This window comes from Melanerpes formicivorus, unplaced genomic scaffold (genome assembly GCF_026170545.1).
Source record: "Melanerpes formicivorus ecotype bairdi unplaced genomic scaffold, bMelFor1.0.p_v2 SCAF_16, whole genome shotgun sequence".
NCBI classification, from domain to species: Eukaryota; Metazoa; Chordata; class Aves; order Piciformes; family Picidae; genus Melanerpes; species Melanerpes formicivorus.
The window spans coordinates 1958366-1982379 of NW_027142368.1; the positions used below are offsets into that span (position 1 = coordinate 1958366).

Below are 24014 nucleotides of genomic sequence, written 5' to 3' on the forward strand. Positions count from 1 at the left end.
CTGCTGGCTTATGTTCAGCCTACTATCGATCAGTGCCCACAGTAGACTGAGCTTCTATGTTTTGGTGCTTGTTTGTTTGCTTGTTTCCATGTTTCAAAACCCACTCCAGGGCTCTGAGGTGTTAAAAAGAGCAGTTGTGGAGTGGCTGTGGGGTTGCTGTGAAGAAGCACATTCACAGGGAACAATGCAGGGTTGGGAACACATAATATTAAGCAATTCAGTGCCTCACTCAGACCTCACTTTCTCTCCACTTGTGGCAAGATGCTACAAGCCCCCCCAGATCAGCCCAGATCAGTCAAGAAGCAGCAATCTTATTGGCATTGCTTTAGCTTTATTTCATGGTTGTTGCCATCACACTCCTTGTGGAGGTAGTTGAGGCTCCATCCCTCAAGAAATTCCAGGTTACTCTGGAAGCTTTTGCCCCTGAAGGTTAAAGCCTCATGCAAATTCCAGTGAACTCAGCCGTACAAACCTTTGTGAGGTGTGGATGGTGTGGTGGCCTTGCTCTTGTTTTGGTCATGAGTAGACTGGTGGTGAGGTTCTTCTGGTCACTTCTTTCAAGCTGTGGCCTGCTGCAGCTTGTTAAGGAACCTTGTCCATGCCAGTGACAGGGCAGCCAAGAGAATCACAGAATCAGCCAGGTTGGATGAGACCTCCAGGATCATCAAGTCCAACCAGTCGCCCAACCCTAACTAATCAACCAGTCCATGGCACTAAGTGCCTCATCCAGGCTCTTCTTAAACACTTCCAGGGACATCAACCCCACCTCCTCCCTGGGCAGCCCATCCCAATGGGCAATCTCTCTGTCTGTGAAGAGTTTTTTCTAAGATCAGGCCTAACCTTCCCCTTGCACAGCTTGAGACTGTGTCTTCTTGTCCTGTTGCTGAGCCCAGGTAGTCTGTCCTACTCACTAGGCACAAGCCCATATTTTTGGGTCTCCCAAGGGCCAGCTCTGGCCAGCTCTGCTTTTCATTATCTGACTCTCAAATAAAGGTTTTTCAAATTCAATCTAAATTATGACACTTGGGATCCTTACTGAGCAGACAGACCAGGTTGGAATACCCATAATAACCTCTTCAGTGGGGGAGTATTAAACATGGTACTAAACTTCTGGGTTAGGAACAGGCTGGAGGGCCGAGCCCAGAGAGTGGTGGTGAATGGTGCCACATCCAGCTGGAGGCCAGTCACTAGTGGTGTGCCCCAAGGATCAGTGCTGGGCCCCATCCTGTTTAATATCATCATTGATGATCTGGATGAGGGGATTGAGTCAGTCATCAGGAAATTTGCAGATGGCACCAAGTTGGGAGCAGATGTTGATCAGTTAGAGGGCAGAAGGGCTCTCCAGAAGGACCTTGACCAATTGGACAGATGGGCAGAGCCCAACAGGATGGCACTGAACAAGTCCAAGTGCCAGGTGCTGTACTTTGGCCACAACAACCCCATGTAGTACTACAGGCTGGGGTCAGAGTGGCTGGAGAGCAGCCAGGCAGAAAGGGATCTGAGGGTGCTGATTGACAGCAGCTGAACATGAGCCAGTAATGTGCCCAGGTGGCCAAGAAGGCCAATGGCATCCTGGCCTGCATCAGGAATGGTGTGGCAGGCAGGAGCAGGGAAGTCATTGTGCCCTGTACTCAGCACTGGTTAGGCCACACCTGAAGTCCTGTGTCCAGTTCTGGGCTCCTCAGTTTAAGAAGGACCTTGAGACAGTTGAACATGTCCAGAGAAGGGCAATGAGGCTGGGGAGGGGTCTGGAGCATAAGCCCTGTGAGGAGAGGCTGAGGGAGCTGGGGTTGCTTAGCCTGGAGAAGAGGAGACTCAGGGGAGACCTTCTTGCTGTCTACAACTACCTGAAGGGAGGTTGTAGCCAGGTGGGGGTTGGTCTCTTCTCCCAGGCAACCAGCACCAGAACAAGAGGACACAGGGAGGTTTAGGCTCAAGGTGAGGAGAAAGTCTTCCCAGAGAGAGTTGATAGCCATTGGAGTGTGCTGCCCAGGGAGGTGGTGGAGTCCCCATCCCTGGAGGTGTTCAAGAGGGGACTGGATGTGGCACTTGGTGCCATGGTTTAGTAGTCATGAGGTGTTGGGTGACAGGTTGGACTTGATGATCTTTGAGGTCTCTTCCAACCTTATTGATTCTAGGATTCTATGATTCCACCTTTCCTGAAGTCAGTGTGGGTTCAGCTGCCTTTCTCTCTCCTGGCTTAAGCTTTGCTGGCAAGGTAGCTGCAGCCCCACATGTACTCTGGGTTTATTATCCTGGCCTGCCAAAAGCTGTGATCCCAAATCAGGGCATTCCATGCCCACGGGACAGTATTTTGCCATAAGGTAAGTGTAGTGTGTATGGAAATCCAATTACTGGGCTGTCTCACTGGGCAACCAGGGAGCATCCCAGCACAGAGCTAACCTCACCCTGCTGCTGTTCTGCTCATTACTTTGGGAGACAGGGTATTGCCCAGCCCTTGATTGCCTTTGTCACCAGAAACAAATGCAGAGATGAAGATGGGCTGGGGGACCGCTGGGAGGTGTCAGTATGAACAATGGGATGATTTGCACGCAGGTCTCCGTTTGCATCTCTTTGGCTTGTCAGGTTGCCTTAATGACGGCTATAAAATAAATAGCCGGGGCCCTGATCTTGAGGAATTAAAATGATCACCTGGCAAGTTGAAGTAATTAACTGTTCCCAGCCAGGAATCCAGCCAGAGATATATGGGTGGAAGGATGTGAAAAGAATATATTAACTCCCTGGGTAATAGTGCTGCTGTCCATCTTTTTGGTTTGGGGAGGGGGAGGAAGGGGATTAAAAGAGAAAAAAAAAGAATCACATGTCCAAGTTGTCTGGCAGCAGCTTTTATGGCCACTGGAGTAACTGAGAGCAGCCTTAGCAGAAGAGATGCAAGATGTGGTTTAGGAATGTGTCTGTTCCGTCTGGAAATATTATCCTGTCTTCTGTTTGGTTTTGCTTTATTAAAAAGCAACCCTTCATGGGCTCTCCTTCTGTTTAGGGCTGGGGCTGGGCAGCCTGGAGAAAGGAAGGCTCCAGAGGGCCTTTAAAGCAGCCTTCCAGTACCTGAAGGGGGCTTACAAGAAAGCAAGGAAGGGACTTTTCACAAGGGCTTGCAGTAATGTCATGAGAGGGAATGGATTTAAGGTTGAGGAGGGCAGATTCAGATTGGTGATTAGGAAGAAGTTCTTGACAGCGAGGGTGGGGAGACACTGGAGCAGGTTACCCAGGGACGTGGGGAATGCCATCTCCCTGGAGGTCTTCAAGGCCAGGTTGGATGAGGCATTGAGCAACCTGCTCTACGTTGCTCCCCATGGCAGGAGAGTTGAAACTAGATGATCTTTGAGGTCCCTTCCAACCCAAACCACTCTAGGATTCTATGAAACCTGAGTTAAAGGCTGGGATTGGAGGGCTGGGACTCTATAGTCACAGGCTGTGCCTGATCTTGTCTCACTTCCTCACTTTTAAAAATGATCATAGTAATGTCATGCAATTTGGAGTTATTTTAATCCTTGTCTGTTTTCTGAGGGTCTTGGAAGTGTGTTTCCATCAAGGTAAGAAGAGTGCTGGTTTTGCACATTGCATAAGCAAGGCAGTTGTGGTTCTACTAAAGAGAATGGAAATGATCCATGAATAGCAGGCTGCTGCATTCTCATTTGGCTGTCTTTTGTGTTTCAGATCACCACATTATGCTTGCCCTGAAGTCATCCGGGTAAGTTGGTGAATACCAGTATGTAAAGGTACATTTTTAGTGCCACTTGTTGCCAGCACACAGCCCCCCTGTGCAGCAAACCTGTCCAAGCAGAGCACCAGAGAGGACACCAAGGTTTGGTTGGCTCAGCCCTGAATCAAGCCACATCAGCCATGTTAGGGAGGTGGTTGTGTGTTATCCTCTCAGTCCCCTCCATGCTGTGTGATCAGACAGGAATACAGCAGCCTCCTTTAACTTGATCTTTGCACCCAAGGGATGCAGTCCCTTACACTTTCCCATCTCAGATGCAGCTGTCATTTCAGTAGGAGAGCTGGGGCTGGCTGTCAGTCATATTGCTTTCCATTAAACAATATGAACTGTCCTTTCTCTCTGCTCTCCTTTTGCCCTCTGAAAAGAAGCATCCAAGATGTCAGTGGCCAATATTCTCTTCTTTTAAGGCATATCTTTAATGTAAAGCCAAGCAGGAAGCCAACAGAGCAGTCCTGTTGATGAGGAGTTCACATGTGATGAGTTCACAAATAATATGACTGGTGCAAGCTCCCTGAAGAACCAGGGAAGAGAAAAACACCTTTCTGAACAGCCTTAATGCACCTCTGACACTGTTGAAGGGCTAATCATTGGTGAGGGTTTCACCATTCCTGCCTCCAGATAAGACTGCAAGCCAGCATTCATAAAAGTTCCCTGCCTGGGTTGTGTCATGGTCTAGCTGGGGAGGCCGCCTTGGGAGGCAGGTGGTGGAATCGAAAGGTGGGGTTTTCCCTTCCTCTCCTCTCCTCTCCTCTCTTGTTCTTCAAGGGTAATTAATTAATTTCCTAGTGAGCAGTCTTTTGAACCTCTGTGTCGTTGCTGTGCAGGGAGAAAAATACGACGGGAGGAAAGCAGACGTCTGGAGCTGCGGAGTCATTTTGTTTGCGTTGCTAGTGGTGAGTCATCTTCCTTGTGCTCTCCCTGAGCGAGAAAAGAAAGCTCCCCAAATGCTGCTGCGTGTAATGGCGCTTCCAGTGACATCATCTGCAGTTGAGGTGTTTTGAGCTCCCCTATTTTTGTCTCTCTCAGTTGCATCCTTCCCTCTTCCTTCTACATCGGTCCCGGAGGCAAAGCACCAGGAAGGTTTCGCTGCTGCTTTGAAACGCGGCTGCCCTGCCCAGGAGAGCACAGACAAGCATCCAAAACTTGTCTGCAGAAACGCTCCTGGCTGTGCTGTGACACTGCAGCAATGGTCGGTCCGTGGCTGGAAAGGATGTTACAACTCCAGGATACAGGAAGGGTCCCAGAAGTTGTTCTTCACGGGACCAAAATGTGGCAGGCTTTGGGAAGCACTTGGCTTTTGCTGCTGCACGCATCAGTGCATTTCAGGAGCAGCATTTGAGCACGTCTCTGTTCCGCAGAAGCACTGAGCCACGTTGTAATTTGGTACATTTGGGAGTACAAAACTGAGCCAGTAGTACCAAGTTGAAATTAGTTTCCATCTGGCTCAGAAATGCTTTCTTTAGCATCCACAGTGTGGCATCTTAGAACTTTTAGCCCTCTGCTGATCAAAGTTGCGGTTCTCTGTGGAGCTGCTTCTGACTTGCAGTGGTAATGGAGATAGCCCTGAACTTAGAATAACGGGATGTCCAGCTGAGGGCAGGTGGGCTTGGCATTTACTATCAACCCCCATGGTATAATGCAAGCAAGTATGGCTTGTGTCCATGCATGCATGCCCCATGTGCAGATTCAGCACAGCAGTACATGAGAAGAGATTGTATGTGTGTGTGTGTGTGTTGAATTCTTCTTCATGGTTCAGATTGTCCTTTCCTATCAGACAACAAACCTGCATTCAAGCTTCGATGCCCTTGTCCATTTGTTAGCAAACCTGATCACCTCACTCACATTTTTGTCTTGACCAAAGAGCTTCTGCAAGGCTCAGAGTTCAATTCTGCCCCTTGGTTTTGTTTGAAACCCCTGGAAGTTTGAGAGGATTTTCGTTTCCAGCCCGCACTGATCACGTTTTTAATGGCCCAAGTCAAAACACCTTGAAGCAATCCTGGTGGGAATGCTTTAATTCACCTTCACCAGTCCTGCTGTTTTGGTGGTTTTGTTGGGGTTTGTTTTCAGTCATTACAGTTCAGTGACATTTCTGAAGCTTTAGATTATTTCTTAGCTGGCTGATATGATGGGAGAATTTTAACTCTCACTTGATAGCACCTGGTCATCTATTGCTCCCGAGCAGCTATTTTCATGCTTGATAAAACAGAGCTGCACAACGAGCTCTTAATAGAACTTCTTGAATTTGTGAGAACAGAAGAGGGGCTGTGTCAAGATGGGCAGGATTTGTGAGAGCAGGCTTTTCATTTGCAGGGGGATTCTCTGTCAAGATTTGGTGTCTCTCTCTCTCTTGCTGCATCTTCATCTCTCTTCCTACATAGATACGTGAGCCTGCAAAACGACTGAAATCAGTCTATTACTGATGGGGAGTGTGGAGCTCTCCAGTTAATTATGTCAGGACAAACCCTACAAAACTCTCCAGCTGTAGTAGCAGGTGGTGGTAATAAAAGAGCTGTAGTTGCTACCTTCAGGAAACGCCGCAAAGCAGCCTCGCCGACTTCATGACTTAAATTGTGTTAGCCAAAGTACTGAACCATGAGGATTGATTTTCCTTTTAGTCTGGAATGGTTAGGACAAAAGAGAAGAGAAAACTCAGGAGATGGGTGACAGAAGACAGGGAGTAACTGGTGTCCAGGAGCAGCTGCTATGAGGTGGGATTTCAGAGGCTTCTCTAAGTGGAGCTGCTGGTCTCCCTCAACCACAGGCGCAGGATCACGTATACAGATGCACTACTCGCTGTAGTAAGAGCAGTGCCAGGAGTGACAACTTAAAGCTTCATTATCACAGCAGCTGACAGCTTGCAGCTTCCCACAGCCATCCTGGAAATGAAGGAAGCTCGGCACCTACTAGACTGTGGCGGTGAAAGGAGGAAGTGAGAACATCTAGGAAGGTGCAGACTTGCTCTAAAAGGGTATCAGCTTCAGTCAGGGGAGTTCTCCTCAAGATTTCAGACTTCTTTTTGTCCCCTTTTTTGTCCTTGCAGCAAGGAGAGGTCTTTTGCTGCTTTTTTGTGGTGAGCTGATGATCTATTCAGAATGTAATTTCAAGCTCAAAAAAAAAATAGCCAACCCCAAACCTCCAGCCATTCATGTAAGTGAGCCACGGTAGGGGAGCCGCGGGAGCTGATGACCTGACCACAGCATGGGAACTGGATGGAGGGGATTAAACAGGTAGAACCTCTGCAGCTTCCAAAGGCTAATGATGGGTCGGGTTGCTTTCAGCTGTGTCATTTCACCTCTCCAGCAGACAGAGGCTGTTCCTTCCTGCAAGGCTCTCAAATGCTGTTCCCCTCCTTTTCAGTCTCTGCAATAAATGTGTCTCGGGAAGATTAAAAATAAGGAGACGATAAACATTGCTGCTGTGAAAGTATGCCCAGGAGGAATAGCAGCAGATCAAAAGCTTGAGCTGAATTTAAGTGAATCCATGCATCTTTGCTGAATTTGCCTGCAAAGGCAATTTCATATTTTGTAGTGCACCTTAGACTGGTAGTCGTCTGCTCATTAAAGCTCTAATACAGCAACAACAACAACACAAAGTCCTCAATTTTGTTTTCTGTGCAGGAGGAAACACATCATTATTTATTTCCAAGGGATGCAAAGGTTTTTTTCACTCATTACAGCAATTCATTAGGAGCTGACTCACCCTTTTCCATTCTCTCACCACCTTTATCCTGGTTTTTCTCCTTCTGCCCACCCCCCCAATCCCCTCTGGACCCTCTCTCTCCCTCTCCCCTGCTCTGTCCCATGGCTGCAGGGTGCCCTGCCTTTCGATGATGACAACTTGAGGCAGCTGCTGGAGAAGGTGAAGCGTGGGGTGTTCCACATGCCACACTTCATCCCCCCGGACTGCCAGAACCTGCTGCGGGGGATGATTGAAGTGGACGCCTCGAAACGGCTCACGGTAAGGAGGTGCAGTTGTGGGAGCAAGGCTGCTTTGCCACCTTGCTGCAGTTGTGCCTGAGTAACTGAAGTGAAACCCAGCTGGATTTTGTGTGTCTCCTCCTGAGCACAGAATGAATAGAGCTGGTGGAGTCTCTGTGAAGTTAGCTACTTTCTCTTGTGGAGTCTCCTTCTCTGGAGACTTTCAAGACCCATCTGGATGCATTCCTGTGTGATCTGTCCTGGACTCTGTCATCCTGCTCTGGCAGGGGGGTTTGACTTGATGATCTTCAGAGGTCCCTTCCAACCCCTAACATTCTATGATCCTATATCCTAAGATCATGAGGGTAGATTGCCTCGTGTCCCTTCTCTAGCCCCATAATTCTCCTTCATAAGTAACAGTGGATGATTATTAGGAATCTTTCACAACACCATCACAATGTTCCTGACCCATTAGGATATTTTGGAGGCCTCCTGAGCCACCTGCCTCTTCTGGCTAGTACAGCAGTTTATCAGGGACATTGCACCCTCCCTGCAAGTGTTGAAGAATAGATGGGACAGGGCCTTGAGCAGCCTGGGCTAGTGGGAGGTGTCCCTGTCCATGGTACGGAGGTTGGAACTAGATGATCTTTAAGGTCCCTTTTAACCCAAACCATTCTAAGATTCTATGAAATTAACAGTCCTAACAGCTTTGACTTTCCAACAGTTGTATTACAGAATCCTAGAATGGTTTGGTTAAAAGGGACCTTAAAGATCATCTAGTTCCAACCTCCCTACCGTGGGCAGGGACACCTCCCACTAGCCCAGGCTGCTCAGGGCCTCATACAACCTGGCTTTGAACACCTTCACTAAGGGAGCATCCACAACTTCCCTGGGCAACTTGTTCCAGTGTCTCACCACCCTCACTGTAAAGAATTTCTTCTTAATGTCCAGTCTGGATCTATCTTTTTCCATCTTCAATACATTGCCCCTGGTTCTATCATTGCAAACCCTTGTAGTGCTCTCCTGTTAAAGCTCTCCTACAGAATTACAGAATACAGAGTCAAGCAGGTTGGAAAAGACCTTCAAAATCATCAAGTCCAACCTATCACCCAGCACCATCTAATCAACTAAACCATGGCTCTAAATGCTTCATCCAGTCTTATTTTAAACACTTCTAGTGATGGTGACTCCACCACCTCCCTGGCAGCACATTCCAATGGCCAATCTCTCTTTCTGTGAAGAATTTCTTCCTCACATCCAGCCTACACCTCCCCTGGCACAGCTTGAGACTGTGTCCTCTTACACAGAGTACACTTTATTTACTTTTCTGACCAAAATGATGGGTTCTCATCTCATGCCACACTACCTGCATTGAATTCTGCCCTGCACCTGCTCTCCTTGACCCTCTATCAGCCTTCACAGCAAACATCTTCCAGTCTGCATTTTCACCTTATGCCCTGTGGTCCTGAGCACCTTTGGGGCTGTCAGGCTCCGAGGAGACCTTATTGTGGCCTTCCAGTATCTGAAGGGGGCTACCAGAAAGCTGGGAGGGACTTTTTATGGTGTCAGGTAATGAAAGGACTAGGGAGAGTGGAACAAAGATAGAAATGGGTAGATTTAGGTTGGATATCAGGAAGAAATTCTTCCCCATGAGGGTGGTGAGACACTGGCAGTGGTTGCCCAGGGAGGTGGTGGAAGCCTCATCCCTGGAGGCTTTTAAGGCCAGGTTGGATGTGGCTGTGAGCAACCTGCTGTAGTGTGAGGTGTCCCTGCCCATGGCAGCAGGGGTTGAACTGGATGATCCTTGAGGTCCCTTCCAACCCTACCAATTCTATGATTCTAGGAGTAGAAGTCCTGTTATTTATGCCTAGCAGGTAAGCCTCTGGAGCTTGGCACTGAGCCTTTGCCTCTAGGGCACATCCCATCACAACAGAGCCCCTGCAAGGGTGAGCACTCTGTCGTGATTGTCTCCTTCATTAACACTGCATTGATGTTAGGGGGGTTTAAAAATAAACCCAGGATCAAGCTCAATTTTGGGAAGCCAGAGTGCTCTGCCTGGCAGTGGAGGCATCTGCCTGCATGGGTGCATTGCCCTTGTGAATCCTATTGTCAGGCTGTGGGGATGATTTCATCCAGATTTACTGAACTCACAGATTCTGAGTGGGAGTATGTATAAAGAAATGTAAATTTAAAACTCCTCCTGGTTCTTCAGTCTGCTAAAATATTTATAAATAAACTCTCAGATCACTGCTTGGCCTCTCCTGCTGTGATTGGGAACAGCAGCACCAGCCTGTGCCAGCTGCTGGGGTGCTCTGGGGATGCGGGCACCTGGCTGCTCAGAACCAAACCGGAGCTCCCTTCACAGTGTTACCTGACAGCTGCAGCTGGGTTTTCTTTCCAGTCATTCCAAAACCAGGTCATGCTCTGTTTGGTGATGTAGGTGACAGGTTCTTCATGCTAGTGCCCCTGCCTTTGCAAACCCAGTAACCACCACATTTGCAGTGCAGAAGTAGCACTGAGTGGGGAAAAAAAAAGAAATGGTAGGTTGGACTCGATGAGCTCAAAGGGCTTTTCCAACCTGGGTAATTCTGTTCTGTTCTGTTCTGTTCTATTCTATCCTATCCTATCCTATCCTATCCTATCCTATCCTATCCTATCCTATCCTATCCTATCCTATCCTATCCTATCCTATCCTATCCTATCCTATCCTATTCTAATGTTATTCTATTCTATTCTATTCTAATGTAATTCTATTCTAATTCTATTCTATTCTATTCTATTCTATTCTATTCTATTCTATTCTATTCTATTCTATTCTATTCTATTCTATTCTATTCTATTCTATTCTATTCTTATTCTAAACAAACCAAAAACCTGAAGTAATTCAACAGGCTTTTCTAAAAACAGATTTTCTAAGGAATAATATTTCCCAAGTGTTTTTTTCATCTCTTTTCTTTTCTGCTCTGCCCTGGTGAGGCTGCATCTGGAGTATTGTGTCCAGTTCTGGGACCCTCAGTTCAGGAAAGACCGCAGGGAACTGCTTGAAGAATCCAGGGCAGAACCCCAAAAATTACTAGGGGAGTGGAACATCTTCCACTGTCAGCTGAGGGAGCTGAGGGCTCTGTAGCTTGGAGAAAAGGAGCCTGAGAGGTGACCTTGTTCATATTGATTAAGATGTGCAGGATGAGTGCCCAGAGGCTGGAGCCAGACTCTGCTGGGTGATGCCCAATGCCAGCACAAGGGGCAATAGTGGAAGTTGGGCATAGGAAGTTCCATGGAAACAAAAGGGATAATTTTTTTCCCTGTGAGGATGATGGAACCCTGGAACAGGCTGCCCAGGGGGGTTGTGGAGTCTTCATCTCTGGAGATATTCAAACCCTGCCTGGATGTGTTCCTGTGTGATCTGTTCTAGGTGATCCTGATGTGGCAGGTGGAGTTGGACTGGATGGTCTTTTGAGGTCCCTTCCAACCCCTAACACTCTGTGATTCTGTGATTTTCATGGCTAGAGCACTGCCTGAGGTTAGAGCTGTACCCCAAGACATAAGACAGTTGTTCTTCATGACTAAGAAAGTCACCAAGTCCCTCTCTAGCTTAGTTTCCCTTGTGTAATGGAGACATACCAGCTTTTCTCTTGATTTACTTTTTTTTCCCCTCAACATCTTCATGCTGATGGTTTGAGTGCCCCAGAGAGCAGAGCTTAGACCTTCCTCACATTGTGCTGAGTTTTGCCGTACAGCATAGCCCCTAAATATTTTGAACTGTGCAATACAGCAGAGAATGGGCAGGCATAAGACAGCAAACAGGCTCAGGTAAATCAAGGTCTCAGAGTGACAGCTCCTTCCCCCCCCCTCCATCCTTTTCTTGATCAAAATTAAGCTCTTATTTCCTTAGGGAGGCTGGGGGGAAAAAATAGCAAACCCCAACAACCCAGCTCTGGTGGTTATTGACAAGCACGAAGCAGTGAATTGTGAATAGGAGTTTGAACCAGGACATATTCAGGAGCTGAGAGCTGGGAGGAAGAAAAGGCTTGCTCTTTGTTGTTAGCTGCAATCCCCTTTTCATTATTTGAGGGGCTCTGCTTTGCTGTCCCTGCTGCTGTCACACTCCCATGCCGTCAGCGTGCGGGCTGCAGAAGGAGCTCTTTGTTTACTACACAGGAGCTGGGAATATAGACTTCATCTGGGGGAGAGAGATCTGAATTCTCTTTTAGCTATGTCCTGGGTGGGGTGGGGGGGGGGGAAGAGAGGAAAAAAAATAGGGTATAAATATTTGGAAGCCTCTCTGTGTTCCTAGAAAAGCTCTCACTGGAATCGATGTGGTATTTATACAAAGGCCTGAGTGAAATTGTGACTTGGGGACAATAAGTTACAGCTGTAGCTGTTGCCATCACTGCTCATTTGCTCAGCAGAAAAATACAGTGAAATGTAAGGTCACTGGAGATTTTTTTTTTCCTAGTGTTTTTCCCTTCTCCTCTCTGCTTTGTCCCTTCCTTTGGTTTGTGTCTCTTTTCCTTTCCACCCAACTGCGTTTCCCTCCCTGCAGTAACTGCCATTTCACAGCACACCCACACCTTCCCCAGCCCATCTGTTGAAGTGCTCCACACAAACCAGAGCTAGTGCTCATGTTTGCCTGTCATCATTCAGCCTCAGTGTTTGAGCTGGAGAGGGTTAATGGAGAGCAGGGTACTCCCAGCTAGCGCTGCTGGCCCTTTCCTGCCTTTAGAAACAGGCATCACCTTCCTTTGTCCTCATTCTTGTCTGGAAAGAAGACTTGGTTCTGTCTTAGTGGAGTACTGTTCATGCTCACCATGGTCTGGGCCCCTCAGTTTAGGAAAGATGTTGAGATGCTGGAAGGTGTCCAGAGAAGGGCAACAAAGCTGGGGAGGGGTCTGGAACACAGCCCTGTGAGGAGAGGCTGAGGGAGCTGGGGTTGTTTAGCCTGGAGAAGAGGAGGCTCAGGGGAGACCTAATTGCTGTCTATAGCTACCTGAAGGGAGGTTGTAGCCAGGTGGGGGTTGGTCTCTTCTCCCAGTCAACCAGCACCAGAACAAGAGGACACAGGCTCAAGCTGCACCAGGGGAGGTTTAGGCTGGAGGTGAGGAGTTCTTCACAGAAAGAGAGATTGGCCATTGGAATGTGCTGCCCAGGGAGGTGGTGGAGTCACCATCCCTGAAGGTGTTTAGGAAGAGCCTGGATGAGGCACTTGGTGCCATGGTTTACTTGATCAGATGGTGTTGGGTGATAGGTTGGACTCGATGATCTCAAAGGTCTTTTCCAATCTGGTTAATTCAATTCTATTCTATTCTATTCTATTCTATTCTGTTCTGTTCTGTTCTGTTCTGTTCTGTTCTAACACTGGAACACAGCATCTGAAGGATGTTAAAAACCTCACTGATCCCTTCTTTTTTCTGCAAGGTCTTATGGTGTCTGTCACAGCACTGACATTATCTCACTTCCCCACCTGTGGAACAGAGGGAATTGTTCAGCTGATGTATTTAGGCTCTGAGCTTTTGGCTGCCAAGGGTCTATGCTACAGACCTGGCAGGAGTAGCTGACACAGTAGTGCTGCCTTTCAGAGGCACCTGGGCAGGCTGGAGAGCTGGTGGGAAGGAACATTATGAAGTTCAGCAAGCGCAGGTGTAGAGTTCTGCAGCTGGGGAGGAATAACTCCCGCACCAGTACAGGTGAGAGGTTGACCTGCTGGGAAGCAGCTGCACAGAGAAAGACCTGGAAGTGCTGGTGGACAAGAAGATCACCAGGAGCCAGCAAAGTGCTCGTGTGGACACAAAGACCAATTGTTTCCTAGGATGCATTAAGAAGAGTATGTCCAGCAGGATGAGGAAGGTTCTCTGCCCATTCTACTCTGCCCTGGTCAGGACACATCTGGAGCACTGTGTCCAGTTCTGGGCTCCCCAGTTCAAGAGAGACAGGGAGAGAATCATCAGAGGCTACAAAGCTGCTGAGGGGCCTGGAGCATCTCTGTGAGGAGGAAAGGCTGAGAGCCCTGGGGCTGTTGAGCCCGAAGAAGGGCAGCCTAGATGGGATCTGTTCAGTGCTCAGCAAGTGCTGAAGGATGGGGAGCAAGAGGGTGGAGCCAGACTTTTGTCAGTGGTGCCCAGGGACAGAACCCAGGAGGTTCCATCGGAACTTCTTTGGTGTGAGGGTGACAGAGCCCTGGAGCAGGCTGCCCAGGGAGATTGTGGAGTCTCATTGTTTGGAGAGGTTCCAGACCCACCTGCACATTTTGATCCTGGGCAAGCTGCTGTGGGGGCCCTGCTTTAGCAGGGAAGTTGGACTGGATGATCTGCAGAGGTGCCTTCCAACCCCCACCACACAGTGTGTTCATGCGCTGCACATACAGCACAGTGACACCTTGCCCTTGTAAAGGTCCCTGGAGGCTGCTGTATTACATCTGCTGCTACTGACACAGATAGTGGTGTTACCAAAAATGGCTGTTTTCAGTGCCAGCCTGAATCCATTGGCCAGGAGAATCAGCTGTCTTGTCATTGTGCAGGAGGCTTAAAGCTCAGAGGGGAGCATCTTCTGAATTAAGACGATTCATCTGAGCTGTGGGTTGCTTTAGTGCACAGATGGGTCTCACACTGTTCCCTTTCTGGACAGGGAGGCTTGAAATCTGACACGAGTTCAAGCCCAGAAGCCCTCATCTATATCCAGACTTAGAGAAAGTTTTTTCTTCAGGTCAGAACTTTTTAGCTTGGCAAGGGCTCTGCTGAGAACAGTGCTGAGGATGTAGACAGCGCTGTCTTGTTTTCCATCTGCCTGTCTGTCTCCATCTGTTGTTCCCTGCCTTAGAATTCAGACGTGAGCTCCTTGGGGAAGGAGACCTCATCTTCTGATGAGCTTGTGCAGCTCTGTGTCACAGAGGGTCTCTCATCTGTGAGGGGCTCCTTCATGCTACTTCAATTTAAGCCCCATCCCTGGAAGGTTTTAAGGCCAGACTGGATGTGGCTCTGAGCAACCTGACCTAGTGTGAGGTGTCCCTGCCCACTGCAGTGGGTTGGAACTGGATGATCCTTGAGGTCCCTTCCAACCCTAACAATTCTATGATTCTATATTGGAAGCATTTTTAGGTAAGTCCATGGAGAAAGGAATTCCCCCTCTCTCCCATTCCAGCAGTGGAGCTTGCAGAAGCCTCTCCTCTGAGCGTGCATCTGCAATGGGATCTGAGCGTGGTTTGTTGTTCCGGAGATGGCGTCACCAGACGGCTGCCTGCGGTGCCTGGGAGATATTAGGAAGCAGCATTTTTACAGCTTCCCTAAAAAGGCATTAAATTTGGCAAAGTCATCAGCAAACAGCAAGAAGAACCCTCTGGGAAGGGTTGTTAAATGCCTTCGTCACTTAAAGGCATTTAAAGATTGTGTTCAAATGAAGGCAGGAGGAGTGAGATTAGCTCCCACTGTGTGTCTGCCTCCCCTGCACGGCACAGCAAAAAGCACAGACTTCTCCTTGTCAAAACCAATCGCCCTCCCATAACCCTCCTGTCATTTGAATGCAGAGGAAAGGCAACAAAGCATTAATTAATTACCTTTAAAGAAGCAGTGGAGATGTTGGCAGCAGCGAGCAAGCTCCTAGTGACATCTTTCAGCGCAGTGACGTCTGAGTCGGAACAGAAACTGCTTTCCTGAAGTGCTTCCCACATCTGGGCTGCCCCAGTCTGCTTCACAGCCATGGAGGTGATGTGGAGTGAGTGGCAGATGTGTAGGTAGAGAGCAGCCAGGAGAGCTCTCGTGGCTCTTTGGCGGTAGCTATCAAGATGCTACAGGGCTTCTCTTTCAGAAGGAGGCTGAGCAGCAGGGATGGACAGAAGGGATTTCTCTTTGACATCTCAGAAGGAGCCCAGAGGTTCTGTGACTAAGACATGGACTGGTGACCTCCTTTTCTTCCCCCTCCTTGACTCAAAAATTGAAGTGCTGTTGCCTGCTTTGCCATGGCATTTGTGCATCTCACAGGCACACTGTGACCCATGGAGACAGAAAATGCAGCGGGGGAAGCAAGCATGAAAGAGCCTTGGACATCGCTTAGCTGTATCATCTGCATCTTGTCTGAAATCATTAATGTCTCCAACCCTCTGTGTGGTGTACATGAAATAATGAGATCTGCATCTCCTAGGGTGGTTTTGCCAAGCAAAGGAGGTACAGCACACTCCTCAGCAGACCCTCAGCACTGGGGACCTGATAGGTAACAATGCTCAAATCCTGTCCCATGGGAACTGCACAGAAGAGGCTCTTCTTGGGGCCTCTGTTTGTGCCTCTGCTTGCAAAGAACCAGGAGGAGGAGGGCTGAGTTTCCAGGCTGACAGGAGAATACCCATAATGTCTGTCTTCTCTCCAGTTAAGCTGGAGATAAGGGTGTCACAGAATCACAGAATTAACCAGGTTGGAAAAGACCTTTGAGATCATCAAGTCCAACCTATCACCCATCTAAGCAACTCAATCATGGCACCAAATGCCTCATCCAGTCTTGTTTTAAACACTTCCAGGGGCAGTTGAACCACCATCCCCCTGGGCAGCCCATTCCAATGGCCAGTCTCTCTTTCTGTGAAGAACTTTCTCCTCACCTCCAGCCTAAACCTCCCCTGGCACAGCTTGAGACTGTGTCCTCTTGTTCTGATGCTGGTTGCCTGGGAGAAGAGACCAACCCCCACCTGGCTACAACCTCCCTTCAGGTAGTTGCAGACAGCAAGAAGGTCTCCCCTGAGCCTCCTCTTCCCCAGGCTAAACAATCCCAGCTCCCTCAGCCTCTCCTCACAGGGCTGTGCTCCAGACCCCTCCCCAGCTTTGTTGCCCTTCTCTGGACACCTTCCAGCAACTCAACATCTTTCCTAAACTGAGGGGCCCAGAACTGGACACAGGACTCAAGGTTTCAAGAGCACTCCACCTTTCTCTTAATGGTGTAAGGATGAAAGGGCTACCTAATGCAAGGGGAATTGTGCTGAAGGGGAATTATTGTGGCAGAGCTGAGGCCACAGCTGGCAGCTGCGTCAGTCTGACAGGGCCTGTGGATGTGTGTGCTGGGGGACACTGGTGCTGCCAGCACCAGCTGGATGTGCAACAGCAGCTACACCTCTGGTTGCAGTGTTAACAGAATCACAGTATCACCAAGGTTGGAAGAGACCTCAAAGATCATCAAGTCCAACCTGGCACCACAGACCTCATGACTAAACCATGGCACCAAGTGCCACATCCAATCCCCTCTTGAACACCTCCAGGGATGGGGACTCCACCACCTCCCTGGGCAGCACATTCCAATGGCTAACAACTCTCTCAGTGAAGAACTTTCTCCTGACCTCGAGTCTAAACTTCCCCTGGCACAGCTTGAGACTGTGTCCTCTTGTTCTGGTGCTGGTTGCCTGGGAGAAGAGACCAACCCCCACCTGGCTACAACCTCCCTTCAGGTAGTTGTAGAGAGCAAGAAGGTCTCCCCTGAGCCTCCTCTTCTCCAGGCTAAGCAATCCCAGCTCCCTCAGCCTCTCCTCACAGGGCTGTGCTCGAGGCCTCTTCTCACCCTCATTGCCCTTCTCTGGACACCTTCAAGTCTCTCAATGTCCTTGGTCTAAGGGAGGCCATTAAGTCTCTCCCACTGATCCTTTCAGCCCCATGTCATGCTTAGGGAACTAAGATGTGTTCTCTTGGGCTTTTTGTCTAGGAAAAGCCCTGTCTCCCTTTTAAAAATTATCTCCTGCAGAGCACACTTCAGATCTTCCTGGTTTCTCAGACATGGAGCTGTCATTCCATAACACAGAGGTCTCTCATTCATAGAATCAAGAAATCATGGAGTCACAGAATCTTGAATTGTTTCAGCTGGAAAAGACCTCTAAGGTCATTGAGTCCAACCATTGACCACCATGACATTAAACCACATCCCAAACTGTCATCTCTACACGTTTTTTTTCAACACCTCCAGGGGTGGGGACTCCACCACCTCCCTGGGCAGCCTGTTCCAATCCCTGACCACTCTTGCAGCAAAGAAATTTTTCCTTATCTCCAACCTAAATCTTCTCTGGCACAATTTCAGGCCATTTCCTCTCATTCTGACCCCTGAGACTAAGGAGAAGAGACCGACCCCCACCTCACTGCAAGGCAAACTTCCACTCTCTGAGATTTTGGCTTTTGTCCATTCCTCTCTTTATTTTTTTTATTCCCCTCTCTGATTTTCATTATCCTGGAATTGAAGTGGAAAGCAATAAGAACAGGACAGCTGTCACCGTTCTCCCTGACCAGTTTAATGGGTCTGTGATTGCACCTCCTAGCTGTTTGCACTTGAGTTTCCTTCCAGCTCTCACCTGTGTGTTGCAGCAGCCTGTGTGCAGTGAGTGTCCTGCACCTGCAGAGATGCTTCCTGACAAGTAGGAGAAATGTTGTCCAGGGCAGGCATCTATGGAAAGTTCTTTTCTGTTTTGATGGTGTTTCAAAGTAAATCCAATGCCAGATTAGGAAGGTTCTGCTGGAATAGAATAGAATAGAATAGAATAGAATAGAATAGAATAGAATAGAATAGAATAGAATAGAATAGAATAGAATAGAATAGAATAGACCAGGTTGGAAGAGACCTTCAAGATCATCTTGTCCAACCCATCAACCAATCCAACACCACCTAAACAACTAACCCATGGCACCAAGCACCCTATCAAGTCTCCTCCTGAACACCTCCAATGATGGTGACTCCACCACCTCCCCAGGCAGCCCATTCCAATGGGCAATCACTCTCTCTGTGTAGAACTTCTTCCTAACCTCCAGCCTAAACCTCCCCTGGTGCAGCCTGAGACTGTGTCCTCTTGTTCTGGTGCTGGTTGCCTGGGAGAAGAGACAAACCTCTGCCTGGCTACAACCTCCCTTCAGGTAGTTGTAGAGAGCAAGAAGGTCTCCCCTGAGCCTTCTCTTCTCCAGGCTAAGCAACCCCATTTCCCTCAGCCTCTTCTCACAGGGCTGTGTTCCAAACCCCTCACCAACTTCATTGCCCTTCTCTGGACTTGTTCCAGCAAGTCAACCTCCTTCCTAAACTGAGGGGCCCAGAACTGGACACAGGACTCGAGGTGCAGCCTAACCAGTGCAGTGTACAAGGGCAGAATGACCTCCCTGCTCCTGCTGGAAGTATGTGATGGGAACACTTTGTTCTCCCTGCTCTTGAGCTCCTCTTGGGAAAAGGGTGTTAATTTCTTTTCACAGGCTCACAGGATGTTAGGGGTTGGAAGAGACCTCTGGAGATCTTCCAAGTCCAACCCCTCTGCCAGAGCAGGACCATAGAATCCAGCACAGGTCACACAGGAACACATCCACATGGGGCTTGAAAGTCTCCAGAGAAGGAGACTCCACAACCTCTGTGGGCAGTCTGCTTCAGTGCTGTGTGACCTTTTTCCCCATGCTTGTGGAAAATGTGGTCATGGCATCACATTTGCTGGGATCTGCTTTCCATAGGTGGGCAAGGCCACTGCTCAGCTTTGATCAGGCCTTCATTACATACTGAAGTGCTTCTGTGTGAAATGGGAATGAGGGAAGTAAAAGAAACTCACAGTCTGGTGTTCAGGTGCTGCCACAATCATTGTGACATGGAACCTTACTCTGCTTGGTCTTTAGATCGCAATGAGAGACGTGCAGCTGGCAGAAGGTCACATCACACATGCACAATTTGTTTTGGGTATTCACATTACCTGTTAGAACCTGGTTCTGTTTCCTCCCCTTTCTCCCTCTGTTTTCCCCCAAACAAAAGCAGCAATGTTCTTCAGGTGTAAAGAATCAGCTCTTAAGCACACGCAGAAAGGAGCAGTTTGTTATCTTCAGTTCAGCTACAGAGGGGAAGGGCCTGGGAAAGGAAGAACTTACATCCCCCAAACCCTTGCCTGTGCAGCCTTGTACATAGCATTTTCCTGGCATTTGATCCCAGTTCTTTATGTCTTCAATTACAGTTTCAATCCATGTGGTGGGTGAGGGTGAGCATAAGTTCTGTTGTTTGCAGAGATCCAGCTCTGGGACTTTGGATCTACTTGAATGAACCTGAAATAAGGATGGCTTGTGGAATTCCCTCTTCTGTTTTCCAGCACTAATTCCTTGTTTCCTTTTCCTTTGCAGCTAGAACATATTCAGAAACACATATGGTATATGTAAGTAACACTTTATTCATTCCCTTCTGCATGCATTCAGTATTGGTTCTGTGATGGGAGCTGATGCTCTGCTGATGTCTTAGAAGAGAGGCTGGAGTTTGAGAGCAGCTTTCACAGCGGGGGAGAAAGGGGCAGAGGACAGAAGGGCCTCAAACTGGGGAGGTTACCCCTTGCTACACATATAATTTCATTATGTTCATCTCTGAGCAATGAGATCCAGCTAGAAATGCCCCTTAGCACTGCAGGGGAGGTGGACTCAATGACATAAAAACCACATCCAACACAAACCACTCCATGATCAAACCAGGGACTTTTTATGTAGTGGCAAGCAATTGTTTGAAATAAGATGTCCAGTCCAGCACTTGCTGTGTAGAAGACATCCCCAAGTGATCAGCAGAAAGATGAACCCCATCCAGCTGAGAGCCATATTCAGTTTGCCACCAAAGTGCTAGAGACAATCCCTTGTAATACCTTCTTGACAGGAAGGCTTTCATTTGTTCCTGCTTGGCATCTTGAGGTAGAAACAAAAGTGATGGTATTGATAAATAAGCACCTGTGAACAAGAGCTTCTCTGTCTCATATCCCCTACTCCTCCCTCTACACAGCAAGCTAAGAGGCTGCTTCTGACCTTGTAACCTGTTGATGTGAGAGCAGTTCTGTGACTTGATTAAGCACAGTGAGCTTGACAGTGAAACAGGAGGTCTGCAAGGGAAGTAGGTTCCTGCCTAGTGCTTTGGGTAGGAGGAAGATTGATGGCTTTTAAAAGTGACCTTGTACTTTGTGTAGCCTTAACAGTATCTCCAAAAACCTGAGTAAATCAAATTTGGCTTCATGCTGATGATAACTTAATCAAACTCAGGAGACCACCTCCCATGTTGACCAAAGAAATGGTGCTTTGATCCCTGCTTCTTGGGGTCAGCGTGCCTGCAGGATCCCCAGGTGGGTGCTAAGGAGAGTCCTGCCTTCATAATCCTGTCATTGCTCCTGGGAAACACCTGGGGATGATATGAACTGATATTTAAGCCTGTCACCAGGGATAAATACCACCTTTGCTTTGCTTTGCTTTGTTTTCTCTAGTTCCCTCTTATGGGCAGTGCTCGCTCCTAGCTTTATGTGACTTTGATAGGGCCTGAGGGCATTCAACACTTTGCTTTCCCTTAGTTCACCTCCAGTGAACAGTGGCAGAATTAAGCCCATGGCTTTTTTATGTTCACTCCAGTCACCAGTTGAGGAGGCACCTTTTATTCCCAAGAAGGGCTGGAGTGTTGTTTGCTGAAGGGTTGTGGGGTTTGGCTTTTGGGGGGACTCTTATGGATAAATTAAAGAGTAATGGAGGAAATCTCCAGCAGTAATCTCAGAAATACCTCTCCTCTGGTGTCTTACTAATGATTCCAAAGGTCAATGGGACAGCAATGTGTCCTTGTGGCCAAGAGGGCCCTTGGTGTCCTGGGGTGCATCAAGAAAAATGTGACCAACAGGTCTTGGGAGGTTCTTCTCCCTCTCTACTCTGCCCTAGTGAGACCACACCTGGAATATTGTCTCCAGTTTTGGGTGAGACAGAGACTTGCTGGAGAGAGTCCATGGGAGAGCCATGAGGATGCTTAGGGGACTTGAGCATCTCCCCTCGGAAGAGAGACTGAGAGCCCTGGGGCTGTTTAGTCTTGAGAAGAGAAGGCCGAGAGGGGATCTGAGCAATATCTATCAATATCTGAGGGGTGGGTGTCAAGTGGAGGAGGCCAATCTCTTTTTAGTGGTGCACAGTAACGAGCCAAGGAACAGTGGATACAAACTTGAGCATAGAAGGTTTCACCTCAACATGAGGAGAAACTTCTTTACAGTGAGGGTGATGGAGCCCTGGAGCAGGCTGCCCAGAGAGGTTGTGGGGTCTCCTTCTCTGGAGACTTTCAAAACCCACCTGGATGTGTTCCTGTGTGGCCTGCCCTAGGTGATCCTGCTTTTGGCAGGGGATTGGACTGGGTGATCTCCAGAGGTCCCTTCCAACCTCTAACACTGTGATTCTGTGATTCTGTGAAATGCTGCTGGCATCAGGCTGGACATCTCACCCCCTCTGTGTCTTCATGGAGTGAAATCAGCTGACTTCTCTATGCTGTGATCAGTATTGGAGCAGGAAATAAGATGAAATGTCACTGATGAATTACATCATTGAATCACAGAACCATTATGGTTGGAAAGATCCTTCAAGATCATCACGTCCAATACACCATGGCCGCTAAACCACATCCTGAGGTGACACAATACAATGATGATACCATGGCTCTAACTCTCCTCAAGGTTTTTGCCTGGAAGTTGCCACTTGGTGGAGGGTGGATGTCCTGGGGTCACAGGCAGTCAGGCAGCTGTTACTTCATTACTTTATTATCACTGAATCAGAGACTGGTTTAAGTTGGAAGGGACCTTTTCAGGTCATCTAGTCCACCCTGCTGCAATCAGCAGGGACATTCAACTAGAGCAGGTTGCTCAGAGCCCCAGACAACCTGACCTGGAATGGTTCCAGGGATAGAACCTCTACCATCTGTCTGAGCAACCTGTGCCAGGGTCTCACCACCCTCAGGGTCAAACATTTCTTCCTCCTCTCTGGTCTGAATCTCCCTCTTTTAGTTTCAAACCATCACCCCTTGTCCTGTCACAACAGGTCCTGCTCAAAAGTCTGTCTCCAGCTTTCTTCTAGGTCCCTTTAAGGACTGAAAGGCCACAAGAAGGTCTCTTTGGAACTCACTTTTCTACAAGCTGAACAACCTCAACTCTCTCCCACTGGCCTCACAGCAGGGGGCTTCCAGCCCTCCATCAATGCTGTGACCTCCTCTTGTCCTGCTCCAACAGGTCCATGTCTCTGTTGAGCAGCTGAGTCTAGTTGAGAGGTGTCTCTGCCCATGGCAGGGAGGTTGGAGCAGGTGATCTCTAAGGTCCCTTCCAACCTAAGCCATTCTGTGACTCCAGGGCTGGATACTACACAGAGATTTTCTAACTTTTAGAATTAAGTATTTTAGGTTGAGAATGTGACAATCTGCAGATACCACTGTTCAAACATTTCCATGTACACACATGAAAGGTCAGACTCCCTGATGATTGACACAAGAGCTTTTCTACCTCGATGCAGGCAGCATCTGAGGCTGTTTTCACAAGTAGAAACTGAGCTGTGAGAAGCAAGTCTCCCCTACACTGCCAGTGTAGTCAGTGCAGAGAGGGCAAGGCTCTTCCAGAAGTCTGTTCAGACAGTTTAAAATGAACTTGCTGCTCAAAATAGCCTTTTTAATGAGTCTCCTTCTCATTTTCTCTATCCTGGCCATGGATTGACCTCAGGAGGTTAACCTCCTTTGGCTAAATTTAGTCTGTGAATAACCCTGCCACCTCCAGAACTCAACTGCTTTCATCTGGGAGTGTGTCACAGCCTCCTTTGCATTCATTTTGCCTGGAAATATTGGTGCTGACAGAGGAGGAGGGTTGTAAGTGTGGTACTCCCTGGCTGTTCTGCTCACACCTTTAGTTTTTCTCTTGGTTTCATGTCACACCACTGTTCTACGCAAAATCTTCATTGCTGGTCATGTAGAGGTTGCTGACCTGAAAGTTGTGCTCAGAACATAGAAGTGATTGCACTGAATTCTCCAAACAAGTAGTGAGGCCACAGTAAGGCTGAGTGGAACATTTGATTGCAGATGAGGCAGACAGGGAGAGAAAGAGAGAGAGAGAGGTCTTGAAAGTTGAAATCATGATTCACAAGCCTTAAAAAAAACAGAAACCAAAGAGAAACCTTTCATCACCAACCTCCAGTTCTTCTTGCCCACCCACCCAAATGAATTCAGTGAGGGTTTTTTAAGCCTTTTTAATGGGAATCATTTATTTTTACCTCTAGCACAGGTTGTCACAAATCAACAAGCAAGCAGCCTTTCGTTTCATGTGGTTTTTAATGAAGCAAAAGGGCAAATAAAATTAGCTGGCATGGGAAATGCGTTGTCCTGGAACACTGAGTTATTGCCCTGATTGTGAGGCTCTCAGATTTGCTAGAACGAGAAAAAAGAAGGATCATAGAATCATGCTGGTGGGGAAAGAGCTCTAAGATCATCAAATTACTGTGTCCAGTTCTGGGCCCCTCAATTTAAGAAGGACATTGAGACTCTTGAATGTGTCCAGAGAAGGGCAACGAGGCTGGGGAGAGGCCTTGAGCACAGCCCTGTGAGGAGAGGCTGAGGGAGCTGGGGTTGCTTACCCTGGAGAAGAG

At 48.2% G+C, this 24014-nt stretch overlaps 1 protein-coding gene across 13 annotated transcripts in view; it reads left to right on the forward strand.

The window, feature by feature from the left end:
* Positions 1-24014, forward strand: part of BRSK2 (BR serine/threonine kinase 2) — a 419371-nt gene that overhangs the window by 324831 nt on the left and 70526 nt on the right. For all 13 annotated transcript variants that reach the window (XM_068147794.1, XM_068147787.1, XM_068147789.1 and 10 more), the window contains exons 6-9: positions 3679-3712; positions 4567-4635; positions 7553-7699; positions 19746-19777. In XM_068147794.1, the coding sequence (XP_068003895.1) occupies positions 3679-3712; positions 4567-4635; positions 7553-7699; positions 19746-19777 (282 nt within the window). The remainder of the gene's footprint in view (positions 1-3678; positions 3713-4566; positions 4636-7552; positions 7700-19745; positions 19778-24014) is intronic.